The sequence below is a fragment of the Dioscorea cayenensis genome, chromosome 1 (genome assembly GCF_009730915.1).
Source record: "Dioscorea cayenensis subsp. rotundata cultivar TDr96_F1 chromosome 1, TDr96_F1_v2_PseudoChromosome.rev07_lg8_w22 25.fasta, whole genome shotgun sequence".
Taxonomy (NCBI): Eukaryota; Viridiplantae; Streptophyta; class Magnoliopsida; order Dioscoreales; family Dioscoreaceae; genus Dioscorea; species Dioscorea cayenensis.
The window spans coordinates 28,742,427-28,758,794 of record NC_052471.1 but is presented as its reverse complement, the minus strand read 5'-3'; the positions used below and the strand labels follow the sequence as shown (position 1 = coordinate 28,758,794).

Below are 16,368 nucleotides of genomic sequence, written 5' to 3'. Positions count from 1 at the left end.
TTATTACATGTATATTTTTATATTATGTAAAATAATGTTATGACTTATAATATCAAATAAAAGAACTATTGTACTTTTATTTGTACAATAGTAGGCAACTTGATATAATTAAGTTCAAGCCCTATATTGTTTTATTTGTACTATTGTACTTTTATTGCAAAATATTGTTTTGAATTATTAATACTTTTATTTTTTTTAAAATAAAATATTGTATTAAATTAATTCTTGTATTTTTGTGTTTATTTTAATTTGAAATATTGGATCATTTACTTTACAAAAAAAAAGCCCGAACTGTTTGAACTGTCAAACCGGAACCATTAAACCGAACCTGAACCGAACCTTGCCTAAGCGGTTCGGTTCTGGTTCAAAGTTTTTTGGAACCGAAAACGACAGTTCAAGAACCAAAACCGGCGGTTCCTGAACCATGGCCATATCTAGTATTGTAAACTCAGAGATTTGGGGTTTGAAAACTTTGTGTATTCTTAAATTTGGGTTCTAGAATTTATAGTTTTGTTGAATTGAATATTTAGTTTGCAGATAGGTTTTAAGGCCTTGCATGCCTAGTGTGCTATGCACTATGGGTGTGCGCCAGTTTGTAAACACACTAGATTTAGCGAGTTGGGTTCGGGGCGTGACAAACCCACACCCGACACCGCCTCTTAGACCCGCTCCATCCGCAACCCGCCACCCACACCCAACTCCACCCACTAGCAACCGCGCAACCGTCCATCCGCACCACCCGCACCTTCGCCACAGCGCACCAGCGACTGCATGACCTTGCTTGCTACCCGTGTCCCCCGGTGAACTACTTGAGCTAGCCCATACCAGAGCCGTCCGTGCCGCTCACCGCCGAACAACCTTGATAGCCTTTTTCTAAGATTAAACCACTTCCCTGGAATCCAGGGGTTGAAGTATCTTTACAAACAGAAAGTGACAATTTGCTGGGGCCCACCTTAGTTTGAAGAATCTTACGAAACAGAAAGAGACAAGTTATTGGGGCCCATTATATAAACTTTATATATATATATATATATTATAAAAAAATGTTTCTGCAATATTTACTTTCTCCATAGTGAATGATGACGCACTATTCACTATTCTCTATAGTACTATTGTTCCCCATTATGAATAGTATCTATATGTATACGATGTGTACATGAGCATACTTGTATCTTGTATAGTCTCTCTTAACTTTCCTATATGCAGATCCAAAGGGTCATTCATGTTATTTGTGCAATCAATGAGGATTGGATCCATTCTATCTTCTATCATTCTATCTTCTATCAATGTCTATGTATTTAATATTTATATAAGGTTATATAATAACAATTTTACTCTCATTTTCAAAGGCATAATGAAAGGAAAAGGTGGCAAGAAGATGGGAGTGTTTCCCCACAATGAATGAATAAGTAGGGGAAATATTTTCTATTTGATAAAGATGCTCTCATCACAAGAGACAACAAGACAACAATTGAGAAGGGGGTTTTCATGTCTAGATTATTTCTCTTCATGTCTAGTTATTTGGATGTTTCACTACTAGAAATTAGGGCTTTTACGACTGATAATTTCGGTAGAGAATGTATTAAATTCAATGGATAAATCAATTTAGCAACCAAATTAATGGTCGCAATCATTGGTGGCTAAAACTATGGTAGCAAAAATGTTAGCAATCGATTGCATATTCGGTCACAAAGAGTTGCTGCCACCAATCCATTTTCGGTCATAGGTACTATAAATTTGTAGCTAACCAATACATTGTGCAACTTATTTTAGTTACTATTTTTTGTTGGCAATCAGTCCCTAGTATGATGTATTTTACCACCATCATTTCGGTATCTATTTAGTTGCTACATTTATAATCGTTTCTAGTTGTTAAATTGGTAGCTATTTTATAACTATTTTTTCATGGCCAACTTTCAGTTGCTAACACGATTCCTAATTCTGTTGCTAATATTAGTTGCTAATGCCGTAACTTCGGGTTGTAGAATTGGTCGCCGTTTGGTAAGCGCTTTTAGGTTGCTAATTATCATTCAAAAGAATGGTTGCAAATTAATTTGCTAACATTGATTACCAACTTTACAATTAAATGCAATTGTTAACATCAAAACATAAAATAACAATTATATTAAAATGTTACTTTAGGGAAAATATTCATTACACATGTAGAAATCTTCTAAAATAATCCATAACAGCTCTTAAGATTGTTAAGCATGTTAAACATCAAAAGTACCCCATTGCCAAGCTTACTCACAATCATCTCCAATTGCGGCATGTCTATGCTAAGTGGGTATTTCTACTCGTCACAAAGCACATCAAACATGAGAACTAGGACTTTCTCCACAATAGCAATCAAGCAATACAAACACGTAATTGATTCAAATAACATGGGTGGCAATTAAGAAGCACATAATTCAATAAGATCCACAATTGATGTCAAATAGAGTAAAACCCTACAATTATGCCCGAAAATCTACAAAATTAGCCCTCCATTAATGGAGGGCGAGCATCTAAACAACAAGACATGAAGAGAAATAAACTCGATGTGAAATCCCCATTCTCAATCATGTTGTTGGATGATCACCGAAGAACACTCAAGGACCTTCCTTGAACACCGGCAAGCTAGTCTTGATGGCTTCTATTCTTCCTCTCCAAGATGGATGGGCTGAATCTCCCTCTAGAATCACCTCAAAAGCCTTGGAGATTCACCCCTCTTCTTCCCCTTTGCCTCACCTTCGAAATAGAACAAAAGATGATCTAGAAATCCTCATTAGAGATATTTATATTGTGTCACTTATAGGTTGCTTACGGGCCTAAGGATGAGGCCGAAATTAGTTGGGGATGATGGGTCGTGAGGCTTACGAGGTCATTTACGGCCGTTAATCCCATTCGTAAGGTCTTCTTTCTTGTGTTACGATCTAGCTTATGGTTGTAAATGTTGGACCGTAAACTTATCTCTATGCCTCTTGTGACTACCCTTACGGGCGTCAGCTCTGCTCATAAGCTACTTTGGATGGTCCTTACGGCCACAGTCACGGGCGTAAGTCTTGCCTATAAGTCCCTCTCAATATATATATACTCTCCCTTACGGGTATAAGCATGTCCGTAAGGTTCTTTGCAAAAGGCTTACGGCGGTAAGCCCGGCTGTAAGGCATCCGTAAACACTCATGTTTTCCTTGCCCTTCTTTGATTGATGCCGAGAGAGTTCCATCTTCATTATTTTTGCTCTAGAACATTTCTTTTGTCTCTCTATTATCTTTAAGTACTGCCTGAAGCCTGAGAATGCAAAACACACTATGTTTACCATCAAATTCTAGAATATAACTCTAATACATACCTAATGAGAAGGTGGCTGGGTGTCAAGGGTACTGCTAGGATAGATGTGACATCACCCGCTGGACCTGAGGTAGATGCCTCAGTCCTTGGCGTCTTGGCCTGTTTGACAGTGGTCTTCTTTGATCTAGTCATTTTGTATAAGAAAGAATATGATGAATCAGCATAAAAAATATGAAAATTCCAATGAATGGAAGAGCTTACTGCCTGCTTACGGGCATACTTATGCCCGTAAGCCACAGGCTCATGCCATAAGGATTCCTCCTGTACAATGGAGCTCCAAAATTTACAAATTTCACATTAAAATTTGCATTTAAGCATTTGTAAACTTTCATACAACCATATTAATGTATTTAAACAATCAATCACCACAGAAATCACTAAAAAGTTCATACCTTTGTGCAAGAAGAAGAAATAAAAAAAATTGGTTGTGAAGGGCTTCTAAACTAAGTCTAACCCCGTTATAAACACTCAAGAGTGAAAGAGGAGAGCAAGTAAATTAAATGGGACAAGAAGGACTCACTGATGATGAGAAATAGCTGATGAATAATTAGAAATGAAGATCAAATATCGCTTGGGGTGCTTAAACCTTAGCAGCTTATGGTCGACTTATGGGTGTAAGTCGCGGCCTTGAGACTTTCTAAGTTGCTTTTTATGAGGTGCTTATTGCTGTAAGGCCTGCCTCATAAGGGTTTCATTATCCTTTATAACCTAGGTTACGGCCGTAAGAGACTTTAAACTATATCCCATAAAGATCTCTAAATTGCTTGTACGGTCGAGCTTACGGGAGCTAAGTCGTCCGTAAGGCACCTAGGGTTTTAGTATTGGGTTATGACCCATAAGGAACGCAGTGAAGTGGCCGTAAGGCTCTCTAGATCATTCTTATGGTCGTCTTACGACCATAAGTTGGCCCGTAAGGAACCCAGCATGATTCCCATGGAGGTTACGGGCTATAAGGTTTTCTTGATCTACTTGTAAAGTGCTCTGGACAACCCTTACCGCTCACCTTACAGGCATAAGTCCCCTTTAAGGTACCTCTAAACTGTGCTTTTTAGGACTTATGGACTGTAAATGCACTCATAAGACTCTCTAGAACCCCCTTGCGAGGTGGTTTGCGAGTGTAACGATACCTGTAAACCTCTCTATTTAGGTATTATGGCCATGCTTACAAGCTTAAATAACCCATAAGTGGTCTTAAAAAATTGAGTAGAGTTTCCCCTATTCTAACAAGATGGCTTAAGTACAAAATTGACCTTGTGAGCACAAAAATGAGTGTGTAGGACTACAAACAACCAACTAACTCATGGCAAAAATTGGCAAGCCAACCATTTTATTGCAAACTCAAGCAAAAACAAAAACTACAACTAAAAGGCAAGATGAGCAAAAAAAAAAAATTCTTGGGTTGCCTCCTAAGAAGCATTTGTTTTACATCACTAGCTTGATGTACCTGATGCGCATGTCAAGGAGGTTCCGAATAAGGATACTCTGTAAACCCAACATGTGTGTCTCCGAAATAATGCCCAAGTGTGAAGTCGGAGAAAATAGGCAACTTACTAATTAATTTGACTGACTCGGAAGTTATCTCCTTGGGTAAAGGTTTCTCCTTGCCTTTCTTTGGTGAAGTGACTACCTTCCAATGCTTCTTTCATGTGTGTTCCTCAATTGGATTTGTTATAAGCAATTGAGGTGTCTCCTCATCTTGACAGTTATCCAATGACTCCTCGAAACGCTCCATGTGCACCATTTCTTGCACGAATTCATCCACAATAAAATCAGTCATGTCCATAAAATAGCAAGTATCATCAGAAGCAAGAGAATGTTTCATAGTATCAGATAAAGCAAATACAACTTCCTCATCCCCAACCCTAACAGTCATTCTTGCATTGCTCACATCTATAAGGGCTTAGCAGGTAGCTAGAAATGACCTACCCAAGATGAGGGGTACATCAACATCCTCATCGACATCTAAAATCACAAAATCAACAGGGAAGTTGAATTTATCTACTTTCATAAGAACATCCTCAATAACACGTCTAGGATGCCTAATGGATCGGTCCACAAACTGAAGGGTCTCCTACTAGGCTTGAGGTTACTAAGCCCTAGCTTTTTAAACATAGTAAATGGCATAACGTTAATGCTAGTTCCTAGGTCCTGCAGGGCTTTCTTATTCAACAATTCACCAATATTATAATGATAGTGAATCTCTTTGTATCCTTCATCTTCTTTGGCATTTGGTTTTACAAGAGTATTGAGCTCTCCTCACTCAATGTGACTGTAGAGACTTCCTCTAATTTCTGCTTGTTCGTAAGTAGGTCCTTGAGGAACTTCGCATACTTAGGCATTTGAGACAATACCTCTATAAAAGGCACATTGATGTGTAGCTGCTTGAGCAAATCCAAGAACCTTCTAAATTGCTCATCGTTGTGGTCATTCTTCAATCTAGAGGGATATAGAAGTTGTGGAGCATACTCCTTTATCGGTGGTGGCATACTCTTCTCAACATGTGGAGTAGCTCCTCCCTCTTTTATCGAATCTTCAGGCACTTCAACTGCCGGCTCTTGTTCCTTTTCCATCACCTTCTCTCTACCCATTCCCACTTCCTTACCACTCTTAAGAATGACAGCCTTGAGGTTCTCACAAGGGTTTGTCTCGGTGTTACTCGATAAACTACTAAGTGGTCACTCAAACAACAATTTAGCAATCTAGCTAATTTGGTTCTCCAAGTTTTGGAGAGACACCTACTGGTTCCTTATTATAGACTCTATGCTCTAGAACCTAGCATCTAATTGCTAAAACTTTGTGTCTATGGTTGGTATAAACTGAGTAAGGACATCCTTAAGTGTAGGTTTCCGATCAGACTATGGGTGAGAAGAAAATCTGAGTAGAGGCTTCTGTTGCCGCCCTAGTTGGCCCAAGAGAAATTAAGGTGATTCCTCCAGCCCAGATTATACATGTTGTTGTAGGGATTCCAATGAGGTCGAAGGGCTCTAGTAATGAAGTCAACTTGTTAGTGGGTCCATACTCCGCACCTATGATAGGGTAATCTAAAGAAGTCTATCCTTCCCCAAACGTGCCACATGCCATAACTACAGTTAGCTTCTAGGTGGATAAGTTGTTGATCTTTCTGCTAAAGGCCTCAACCTGGGCAGCTAACGCAATGACCTCGCTAGCCTCTAAGATCACAGAGAGCTTGCTAACTTACTTTTTCTTGGAATTTCAATGGTAGTTATTTATGGCATTTCCTCTATCAACTTCTTGGCCGCCTCTGGGGTCTTATTACCAAGTGATCCACCTGCTGCTAAGTCTATGAGCTGTCGAGTGTTCTGGTTGAGGCCCTAGTGGAATATCTGTACTTCAATCCATTCAGGAGATTGTGGTGTGGATACCTCCTCAATGAATCCATAAATCTCTCCCAAGCCTCAAAAAGTGACTCTGAATCCAATTGAACAAAAGAAATAATCTACTAACGTAACTTGCTCAACCTCCCAGGCTGGAAATAATGAGCCAGAAAAGCCTAGACAAGCTGTTCCCATGTCATAATAGGAGGGGAAGAGCTTGTAGCCACTACTTGGCTCTACCTTTTAAAGAAAAAGGAAACAGACAGAGTCTAATGGCATCAACGGAGACGTTGTTCATCTTCAACATATCACAAACCTCAAGGAATCCTCTAATGTGGTTGTTTGGGTACTCATTCGGCAAACCTTAGAACTGTACTAATTGCTGGACCATCTGCATAAATGCTGGCTTAAGCTGAAAGTTGTTTACAACTACTGGAGGGCAAACAATACTAGATTGGGAACCATTCAATGTGAGACGAGCATAATCGGAAAGGGTCCAATTTTGATACCCTTGATCCGCCATGTTTCCTGACTATTCTCCTTCTATTCTCATTATCAATGGACGTGTTTCAATCAACATTACCATCCTCAATTTAGTGTCAATCACTCTCTTAATACTACCTTCACCTTCAACCAATCTTGTTTATTTGCCCTTAGGTGGCATGCACTGCAATCATAACAAGAGAAAAGAAAACAGAAAGAACAAAATAAAGAAAGATACAAAGAATAAAAAGAATAATAAATGGCTAAAATGGCTGAATGCATGAAGTGTTCCTAATATCTCAAATCTTCCTCGTCAATAACACCACAAACTTGATAGGGGACTTCAGTGTACACGCCGATCAAGTAATAAAGTTTGTGTGAAAAGAGGATATCGATCCACATAGAAGAGTGAGGTTACTGGTACTAATTCCTATCCCTAAAATTAACCTAAAAGAAAGTAGAAGTGTGTGTGAACAATACTAAAAAGCAATAAACACAAAATAAAGGAGTCGATATATCAGGGGGAGAAGGGATGCCCGGGCATAGTATCCCTCTAGGGCTTGTTGAGTTCATGACAAAGGTTATATAAACATGCAATTATATTTGAAAGAGGGATTTCCAAAAGTATACTAAACCCTTCTTGCAAGGGTAATTAGTAATTGATTTAGTACAGTGATGATACAAACACCTCACAATTGCTTTGCACTCTATGAAATCTCAGTGTGGATTATCAAGAATTTCTAAAATAGATAATCCTTCTTGTGAAAAGATTACCCCTAATCCCATATGAAATAGAAATGTGATTTCTCTTAAAATCTATTCCCTACGATTGCAAAGAGCATGGAAATCACTTGCTAATTCACTTTGGAGGATTGAGGAAAGAAAACTCTCAACTCTAAAGTACACCATTGCAAGGCTTACTCATAACCCCTCACATTGCAACATATTTATGCTATGTGGGTATTTCTACTCGCCACAAAGCACAAACTAGGGTCTTCATCACAATAGCAATCAAGCAATACAAACACGCAATTAGATTCAATTAACATAGGTTGCAATTAAGAAGCAAATAAATTAACAAGATCCACAACCAATGTCAAATAAAGTAAAACCCTAGAGTTTAACTATGCCCAAACATCTACAAAATTAATCCTCCATTAATGGAGGGCAAGTATTCAAACAACAAGACACGAAGAGAAATAAACCACACATGAAAACCCCCTTCTCAATCGTGCCGTTGGATGATCGCCGTAGAACACACAAGGACCTTCCGTGAAGGCCACCAAGCTAGTCTTGATGGCTACAATCCTTCCTATCCAAGATGGATGTGTTGAATCTCCCTCTAGAATCGTCTTAAAAGCCTTGGAGATTCGCCCCTCTTCTTCCTCTTTGCCTTGCCTCTAAAATAGAACAAAAGATGCCCTTGAAATCCTTATTAGAAATATTTATATTGTGCCACTTACGGGCTGCTTACGGGCCTAAGGACGCAGCCGTAAGGAGTTGGAGATAATGGGTCATGAGCCTTACGGGATCACTTACTGCCATAAGTCCCATTTGGAAGGTCTTTTATCTTGTATTATGATCCAGCTTATGGCTATAAACGTTGGACCGTAAACTTATCTCTATTCTTCTTTTGACCACCCTTTCGGGCGTAAGCACTTCTCGTAAGCTCCTCTGGATGGTCCTTACAGTCACATTTATGGGCATAAATCCTGCCCATAAGTCCCTCTCAATATCTATATACTCCCCATTATGGGCATAAGCATGCCAGCAAAGTTCTCTGCAAGAGGCTTTTGGCGGTAGGCCTAGCTATAAGGTGCTCGTAAACACTCCTGTTTACCTTGTCCTTCTTTGATTGATGCTGAGAGAGTTCTATCTTCATTATTTTGTCTCGAGAATACTTCTTTTGTCTCTCTCGTGTCTTTAAGTGCTGCTCGAAGCCTGAGAATGCAAAACACACTATGTTTAACATCGAATTCCAAAATATAACTCTAATACATGCCTAATCAGTGTACAAAATGATGTAAAATAATGAAAAATTATACACTCATCACCAAACACACGAAAGTGTGAATTTTAGCCTAAAGTTAGAAAGGTTTTTGAAGTTGTTCAAGAAAATAAGGAAAAACATGGCTATGTGGATCCATACACCCCAAACACATGGCAGTGTAAAGCACAATGTGAAGCTTAAAATAGTCCAAATTCCTGATCAAGTTTCTCAACTATAAAAAGGGCAAAGCTAAGTTTTTTAAAGCTAGTTTTTTGGAGGAGAATTTCAATGAGATTTCAAAGAAGATTACCAACATCTCATTGTCGATTTTGAAAAGCATCTTGCGCCAAGATTAAAGTCAAAGAATTCATTCGAAGAGATTCAAAGAGGCTGGCAGGGGGGTAGTGGTCATCTTCCATTTCGCTCAGATGAGATTGAGGGCAAACTTTTCAAATCTAGAACATAATGAAGATAGAGGGAGTCTCTATGTTTTATTTGATTTATTGTTCTAACTCTGGCATAGCCTTATATTCATCTACCATGAGAACTAAATAATTTTTGTATTTGAGCATCTATGAACCTTATGATTAATGATTTTTATATCGACTTTGAATATCAGTTTTATATTAATTTTTTTAATTGAGATTCATTTGTGCATTGTTGATTGTCATGATTTATATCATAGTGAGATCTTGATTTTATGCTTGATTCACATATGTATGATTGAGAAATTCTCCACACCTAGATTTATGACAATTGAAGAGAATTATGTGTAAACCTATAGGTAAGTAATCAATTACCAGAATTCTTCTAATTAGGGTTAATCTTACTTTCAGATTTCACTAAATATTAATGCAGTCATATGGGGTAAATTAGAGAAAGATTTCAATTTATCTTCTTATGAGATTAGTTGTTAATCATCTCAAACAAAGGATTAACATAAATTAAGAAATATCGGTTTAATTCTCTTAATTTACAATGTTCATAAAGTGTTAATACAAATTATAGGAAACTTAGGTTAGGAAGAGATTGCAACCTAGCTCCATATAGAATTAGGGGCGAGTATATTTTAGAAACATTTGTGGTTCTACTCATTATCAATCCAATGTCCTTGCCTAGAGTTTTATTGAAATCCTAATAAGATTCTTTGTCTAGATACTCCTTCCACACTGCAGAATGTGCACATCAATAATCAAATAAATAGATAAATAAACAAAATATTGAGCAGAAAATCATTAAAAAAAACACCAAGATTGGGTGGTTCAACATAAAACTCCAATATTCAAGGAAAACAAACCAAAGAAATCTACTATAACTAAAATATAAAAAATTAAAATGAAAAATCACACCCTACTTGATAGAACCATGTGAGATTTAAACAACAAAATGAGAACATGACGCGGTTGACTACTGCTTTCAGATTGAATTAATCTAGACCACATAAAAATTTAGGGTGAGATTATACATATTTATCACTTTTAATTTTGAAATTAATTTTTTTTAATAATTCTTAGTTAACTTATACTAAATCACATGATAATCCTACTCTTGCAATTTAATTCTTCCATATATTTCAATCATGTCATCATTCACTATGTCTTAAAGAAGACTAGAACATGCATGGCAGTTGTCAACCACATTAAGGCAGGGCCTAATCACTGTTATTGTCATTTGAAAAATCAAAACTATTTTATTATAAACCGTAATTTTTGTAAACAAATTATTCTAACCACCCACAATTAATCATTTTACTTAGAAATATCTAACAATATTACTATTCAGTTATCAGTTCTACATGTAACTATAGAATATTTGGTTGCTTGTTATATATATATATATATTTTCAAATTAAAAAATTTTTAAAAATTCATATTATATAATTTAAAAACAAATTAAATTCAAATTTTAAAATAAAAAAAAAACATCTCAATCTCCAAGAATGGGAAAGGAAATTCACTGGGAAAAAAACAATGCAAAGTTAGAAAGAAAAAAATAACCAAGCCGAGCTTGAGAGAAGAAAACATAGAAGAAAGCGAGTACAAATATCAGAGGAGGAGGAGGAGAACATGGGGAATTGATAAGGGGCGTAGATTAATAAGAAGAAAAATTATGCATAAATGACATAAGGAAAAATAAATAAAGACCAAAGGCACAGTAAGAGAAGATAGAAAAAAAATTAGAGTATCCAAGAGAAGTCATAGAAGAAAATGCAAAACGAGATAGAGAAAAAATAAAAGGTGAACCATATTAGGTTAATAGAGTAATATCCCTGTCATACTCACATACCTCACATGCAATCAAAAGTCAAACTTCGCAAAAGAAAAAAGGGTGCCACATTGTTTTAATTTTTGACAAATAAGAAGGATGGAATGCCACATTTATTGACTAAAGTGACAGTAATTCTGGAAGGTCCCCCACCCAAATTCTCAAAAATATAAATAAAAAATAAAAAATAAAAAAAATCTTGACACACATATATATCATCATTGGTTCCACACTTCACATACATAGCTGATAACCATTGACGAAGTACTCCCCGTCTCCAAGTTCTCCTCCCAACTCTTCAATGGCATCCTCTTCACCAATCCCTGTCCTCAAGGTCCTGAACCAAACTTCAATCTCTCCTCCGGTTGGCACCATCCCTGAGACCACCATCCCTCTCAGCTTCTCCGACCTCATGTGGCTCTACATGGGCGCCGTTGAGCGTCTTTACTTCTACTCCATCCCATCCATCACCACCACTCATTTCATGGAACACCTACTCCCATCCCTCAAATCCTCCCTCTCTCTCACTCTCCCCCACTTCTTCCCTCTCGCCGGCCACATCATCCACTCTCCCACCCCCACCCCCAACTTCCACTACCACTTCTCCACCACCAATTCCATTCCCTTCACCGTCGCCGAGTCTGACGATGACTTCAAACACTTGATCGGAGATGATGCACGTTCAGTTCTAAGACTCAGCCCTTTGGTGCCACCTCTTTCACCACCCTCCGGTGATGCAGCAACGCCTCTAATGGCGGTCCAAGTGACTGTGTTCCCCAACCATGGTGTTTCCATCGGCTTGACGATAAACCACGGTGCTTGCGATGGCACCAGCACGGCCAACTTCATGAAGTTCTGGGCCGACACTTGCAAGTCCGGCTCTTCTGCTCCATTCATTACTCCTCTCTTCGACCGCAGTTTGTTCATCTATCCTAATGAACTCGATTCCATTTTTTTGGATCTGGCCATGAAGTTCAGAGAGCTAATTTTTAATAGCTCAATTACTACTAGTGGTAGTAAAAGTATTAATAATGAAGCAAAGCAAGATGATGTGGTTATCGGCTCTTTCTGGTTAAGCCAAGATGAGATAGAGAAGCTCAAGCAATGGATTTCAAAAGAGAATGCGGCAGTCACGTACTGCTCTACGTTTGTAGTAGCATGTGCTTACGTGTGGACGTGCCAAGTCCGGGCAAGAGGGTGGGAGATAAGTAGAACTGCATGGTTTAGTTTTGCTGTGAATTTAAGAGGACGTCTCCGGCCACCGGTGCCGAAGGAATACTTTGGTAACTGCCTTGGAATTTGTGTGGTCACCCTTGAGGTTGGTGAACTTGTTAAAGATGATGGTGTTAGTGTTGCAGCTGAGTTCATAAGAAGAGCCATTGATGAGTTGAGAGATGATGCTTTGAGGTATGCTAGTACGCCGGAGATTGGCCGGACTCTTGGGGACAACCAGCCGTTGACTGTGGCAGGGTCGCCTGCGTTTAGGGTTTATGATAGAGATTTTGGGTGGGGAAGACCGGTGAAGGTGGAGGTGGTGTCCATAGGGAGGAATGGAGCTATGTCTATTAGTGAAGGAAGGGATGGAGAAGGGATAGGGATTGGGTTGGCAGCTTCAAAGCATGAGATGGATAAGTTTAGGCTTGAGTTTGCTAACGGTCTTCAAGAACTTTGAGAATTTTAGCCAAGAGAGGTTTATGAAAAGTAGTAATAATATTAATTATTATTATTATTATTATGGTTTACTTTAGATTTTGATTATTTAGTCAGCAAGTGTCTATTTTAGACACTTTTATTACATGCACTGTTAGGCCATTTTGGCAATTTAGAAAAAACAAAAAAAAATTAATAACAAAATTTTATTGTGTTTTTTCAATTATAGAATTGTTTGGGACGTGATAAAAATTAGACTCACGAGCCAAGGGAAGCAGGTTGTGAGGATAAATGACATCACAAAATTTTAGAAATGTTTATTGTATTAACTAATGTATATATTTATATATTGAGAAAATGATTAAATTGACTTTATAAAATAAGAGAATTAGGGTCAATATACCATCGAGAAGCATGTAAATTATTATATAAGTATTAAAAGTTTAAGATAACTCATACTTTTTTACATGTTTTTATTTTTCTAACAATTTTAAAAAATTTAAAATTAAAACTACTTTTTGTCTTCAATATTAATATTTTTCTACCTATTTTTCAAATATTTTGTCTAATTAAACCCAAAAAGAAAAAAAAACCAATGTTTTAATAACCGGACCAGTTGTCGAACCGGTTAGGCAACCGGTTCCGGTCCAACCGGTTGAACCGGTTGTACCGGCCGGTTCAACCGGATTTAATTTTTTTCAAATAAATAAATATTTAAAAATTAAGAAAACATTAAAATTAAGTAAAAATAATTTCAATAATAAAGAAAAAATAAGAAAAAAGATACAAAATTACATATTGCAAATTTAAATTACCTTTATAAAGTTATAAAGTTTTAACTTTACATAAAATTAAAATTTTTAAAATACAAATATACAAGGATACAACTATACAACAAATATTGAAAAATAAAAAATTAAATAAAATATAAATCTACAAGTATATAACAACAATAATGATTAAAAAATTAAAACCAAGTCATTCAAATATTTGGTTTAACACTTTAACTTTAATGATTTTAATTATTGATTAGTGTAAAATTATAAATTAATCATAATAAATTAATGATAATAAATTATAATATATTAATATTTTTATGCATCTTGTTTTTTATTTTTTATTTTTATTTTTTTGTCTTTTTAAAATTTGGACGGAGTTAATGAGTTTATTAACTTGATATAAGTTTTTAATTATAAAATAAATAAATTAAACAAATAAATTAAATCAATAAATTAACCGGTCCGGTCCAACCGGTTCACCGGTTCATCGGTTGAACCGGCCGGTCCGGTTCTTTTGTAATTTATATCACTAACTGGACCGGTTTACCGGCCGATTGAACCAGTTGAACCGGTCGGTCCGGTCTGGTTTTTAGATCATTGAAAAAAACCACCATGGTATCTAACTTTTTTTTTACTTAATTTAAAAGTTAAACTCTTAAAAAGAAACTTTTCTTTTTTTTCTCTTCACCTCAATAAAAGATCCTTTTAAATTTTAACATAAATTTTAATTTTCAATCCTTGGAGATACGATTTTAAATATAAATTCTTTAATATTTTTTTATTAGTCAAAAAACCACCATGATGCGAACTCTTTTTTTCTTAATTTAAGAATTAAATTTTTAAAAAAACTTTCTCTTCACCCTTCAAGCTACAATAAAACATTTGATTAAACTCTAACAAGAGTTTAATTTTCAATCATTTGAGATACCTTTTTAAATATAATATTTTAATTTTTTTTTATTGTTTTTTATTATTTTTATTTTTTATATTGTTTTAACTATAATTATTATTATATATATATATATATTGAATTATAGGTAATAATATTTTGTTTAAATATTAAATTGGGTAATTTTCCCTATGAGCCCTATTTTTATTTTCAATTACCAAAATGGTACTAGGGCCATCATATCATTGTCCAGTCAGCACATGCATGCTGACTAGGCTGTTAATCAAGCATTTAAAAATGAAAGAAATTATAGTTTTTGCATTTAACTCACACTCTTCTTTCATGCTTGTTTTGCCGTAATTTTATTTTTGTTTCTAGTTCTTAGTTTATGTCTCAAATTTATGACCCACAATTTTGATTAAGTTGATTGACGACTTCAGAAAAGTACTAGTATATTCTTTAGTTCCTCGTGAATCGATAACCCTACTTCCTAGCAATCTATACTACTTGATCGGTATGTGCACTTGTATTTTCATAGGTGACATTAGTCCCCATCAAGTTTTTGGCGTCGTTGCTGGGGAACTTAGAGATATTAGGAACATTTCTTTCATTCTATTAAATTAACCATTTCGTTCCTTTTTTCTTTCTTGCTTCTTACTTTTCTTCTTTTATTCATTCTAATTTGTGTTTTTCTGTTCATTGTCAGTGCCGCCAAAGAGTAAGTCATCAAGGATAGTGGAAAGCGACATCAATGTCGAACGATTGATTGGAACATGATAACGAACGACATTGTTAAGTAAGACAAGTTTATTAACAGTAAGGCTAAGAGAAGAACATTCTAGTACTATGCAAAACAGAGAGATTGTCAGAGGACTTTATCTGATTATGTTAAACTAACATTAAACGGATCCCGGTCCAGTTTTGTCAAACCACCTGTAGTAGCCAATAACTTTAAGTTGAAGCCTGCCTTTGTTCAGATTTTACAAGAATCGGTTCAATTTCATGGCTACCAGATTAAGATCCAATAGCTATATTAGAGGATTTTTCGAAGTGTGTGATATTCTTAAGATGAATAGAGTTTTGGAGGATTCTATTTGATTGAGATTGTTCACATTCTCATTGAAAGGATGAGCTAAGCAGTTGCACCAAAGGCTTCCTCGAGCATCTATCACCACTTGGAAGCAGTTAGTCAAAGCATTCCTTGCACGATATTTTTCCTCCAAGCTGGACTACAAAGCTTAGGTAAGAGATCACTTCATTTACTCAAATGGATGCCGAATCATTGTTTGAGACATGGGAGAGGATCAAGGACCTCTTGAGGAGGTATCAGCATCATAAACTCCCCGAGTGAATGGAAGTTTAGATTTTTCATCAAGGCCTCAATCAAAATACTAGACAGTAGATTGATTTAGCAGCAAGACGGTCACTTGGCAGTAATACACTGGAGATAGCTAAGCAATTGATTGAGGAGATAACCATGAAAAATTCCAAAATTCACAAGAGAAGCCAATTTCTAAGCAGCCGAGGTGTTGAAAGTTAGTGAGATAACATCACTAGCTGCTTAGGAAGGAGCCTTGAGCAAGAAGATTGACAGTTTGTCTCTTCCAAAACTTGCTACAATCATAGCTTATGAGACATGTGGGG

General features: G+C 36.4%; 1 protein-coding gene and 1 non-coding gene across 2 annotated transcripts; one reads left to right on the top strand and one right to left on the bottom strand.

Moving 5' to 3' along the window:
* The first annotated feature begins 11,558 nt into the window (after nucleotides 1-11,558).
* Nucleotides 11,559-13,100, top strand: LOC120264254 (phenolic glucoside malonyltransferase 2-like). Its single transcript, XM_039272058.1, has one exon. It carries the CDS (start codon nucleotides 11,708-11,710, stop codon nucleotides 13,076-13,078), a length of 1,371 nt encoding a protein of 456 aa, XP_039127992.1. The 5' UTR covers nucleotides 11,559-11,707; the 3' UTR covers nucleotides 13,079-13,100.
* A 2,858-nt stretch (nucleotides 13,101-15,958) lies between these two features.
* Nucleotides 15,959-16,065, bottom strand: LOC120268550. Its single transcript, XR_005538963.1, has one exon. It is a non-coding gene; the product is annotated as a small nucleolar RNA R71 (small nucleolar RNA).
* Nucleotides 16,066-16,368: the final 303 nt, after the last annotated feature.

What these genes read in the sequence shown, in the direction of transcription:
- LOC120264254 (XM_039272058.1), top strand. Translation starts at nt 11,708, where the DNA reads ATGGCATCCTCTTCACCAATCCCTGTCCTCAAGGTCCTGAACCAAACT.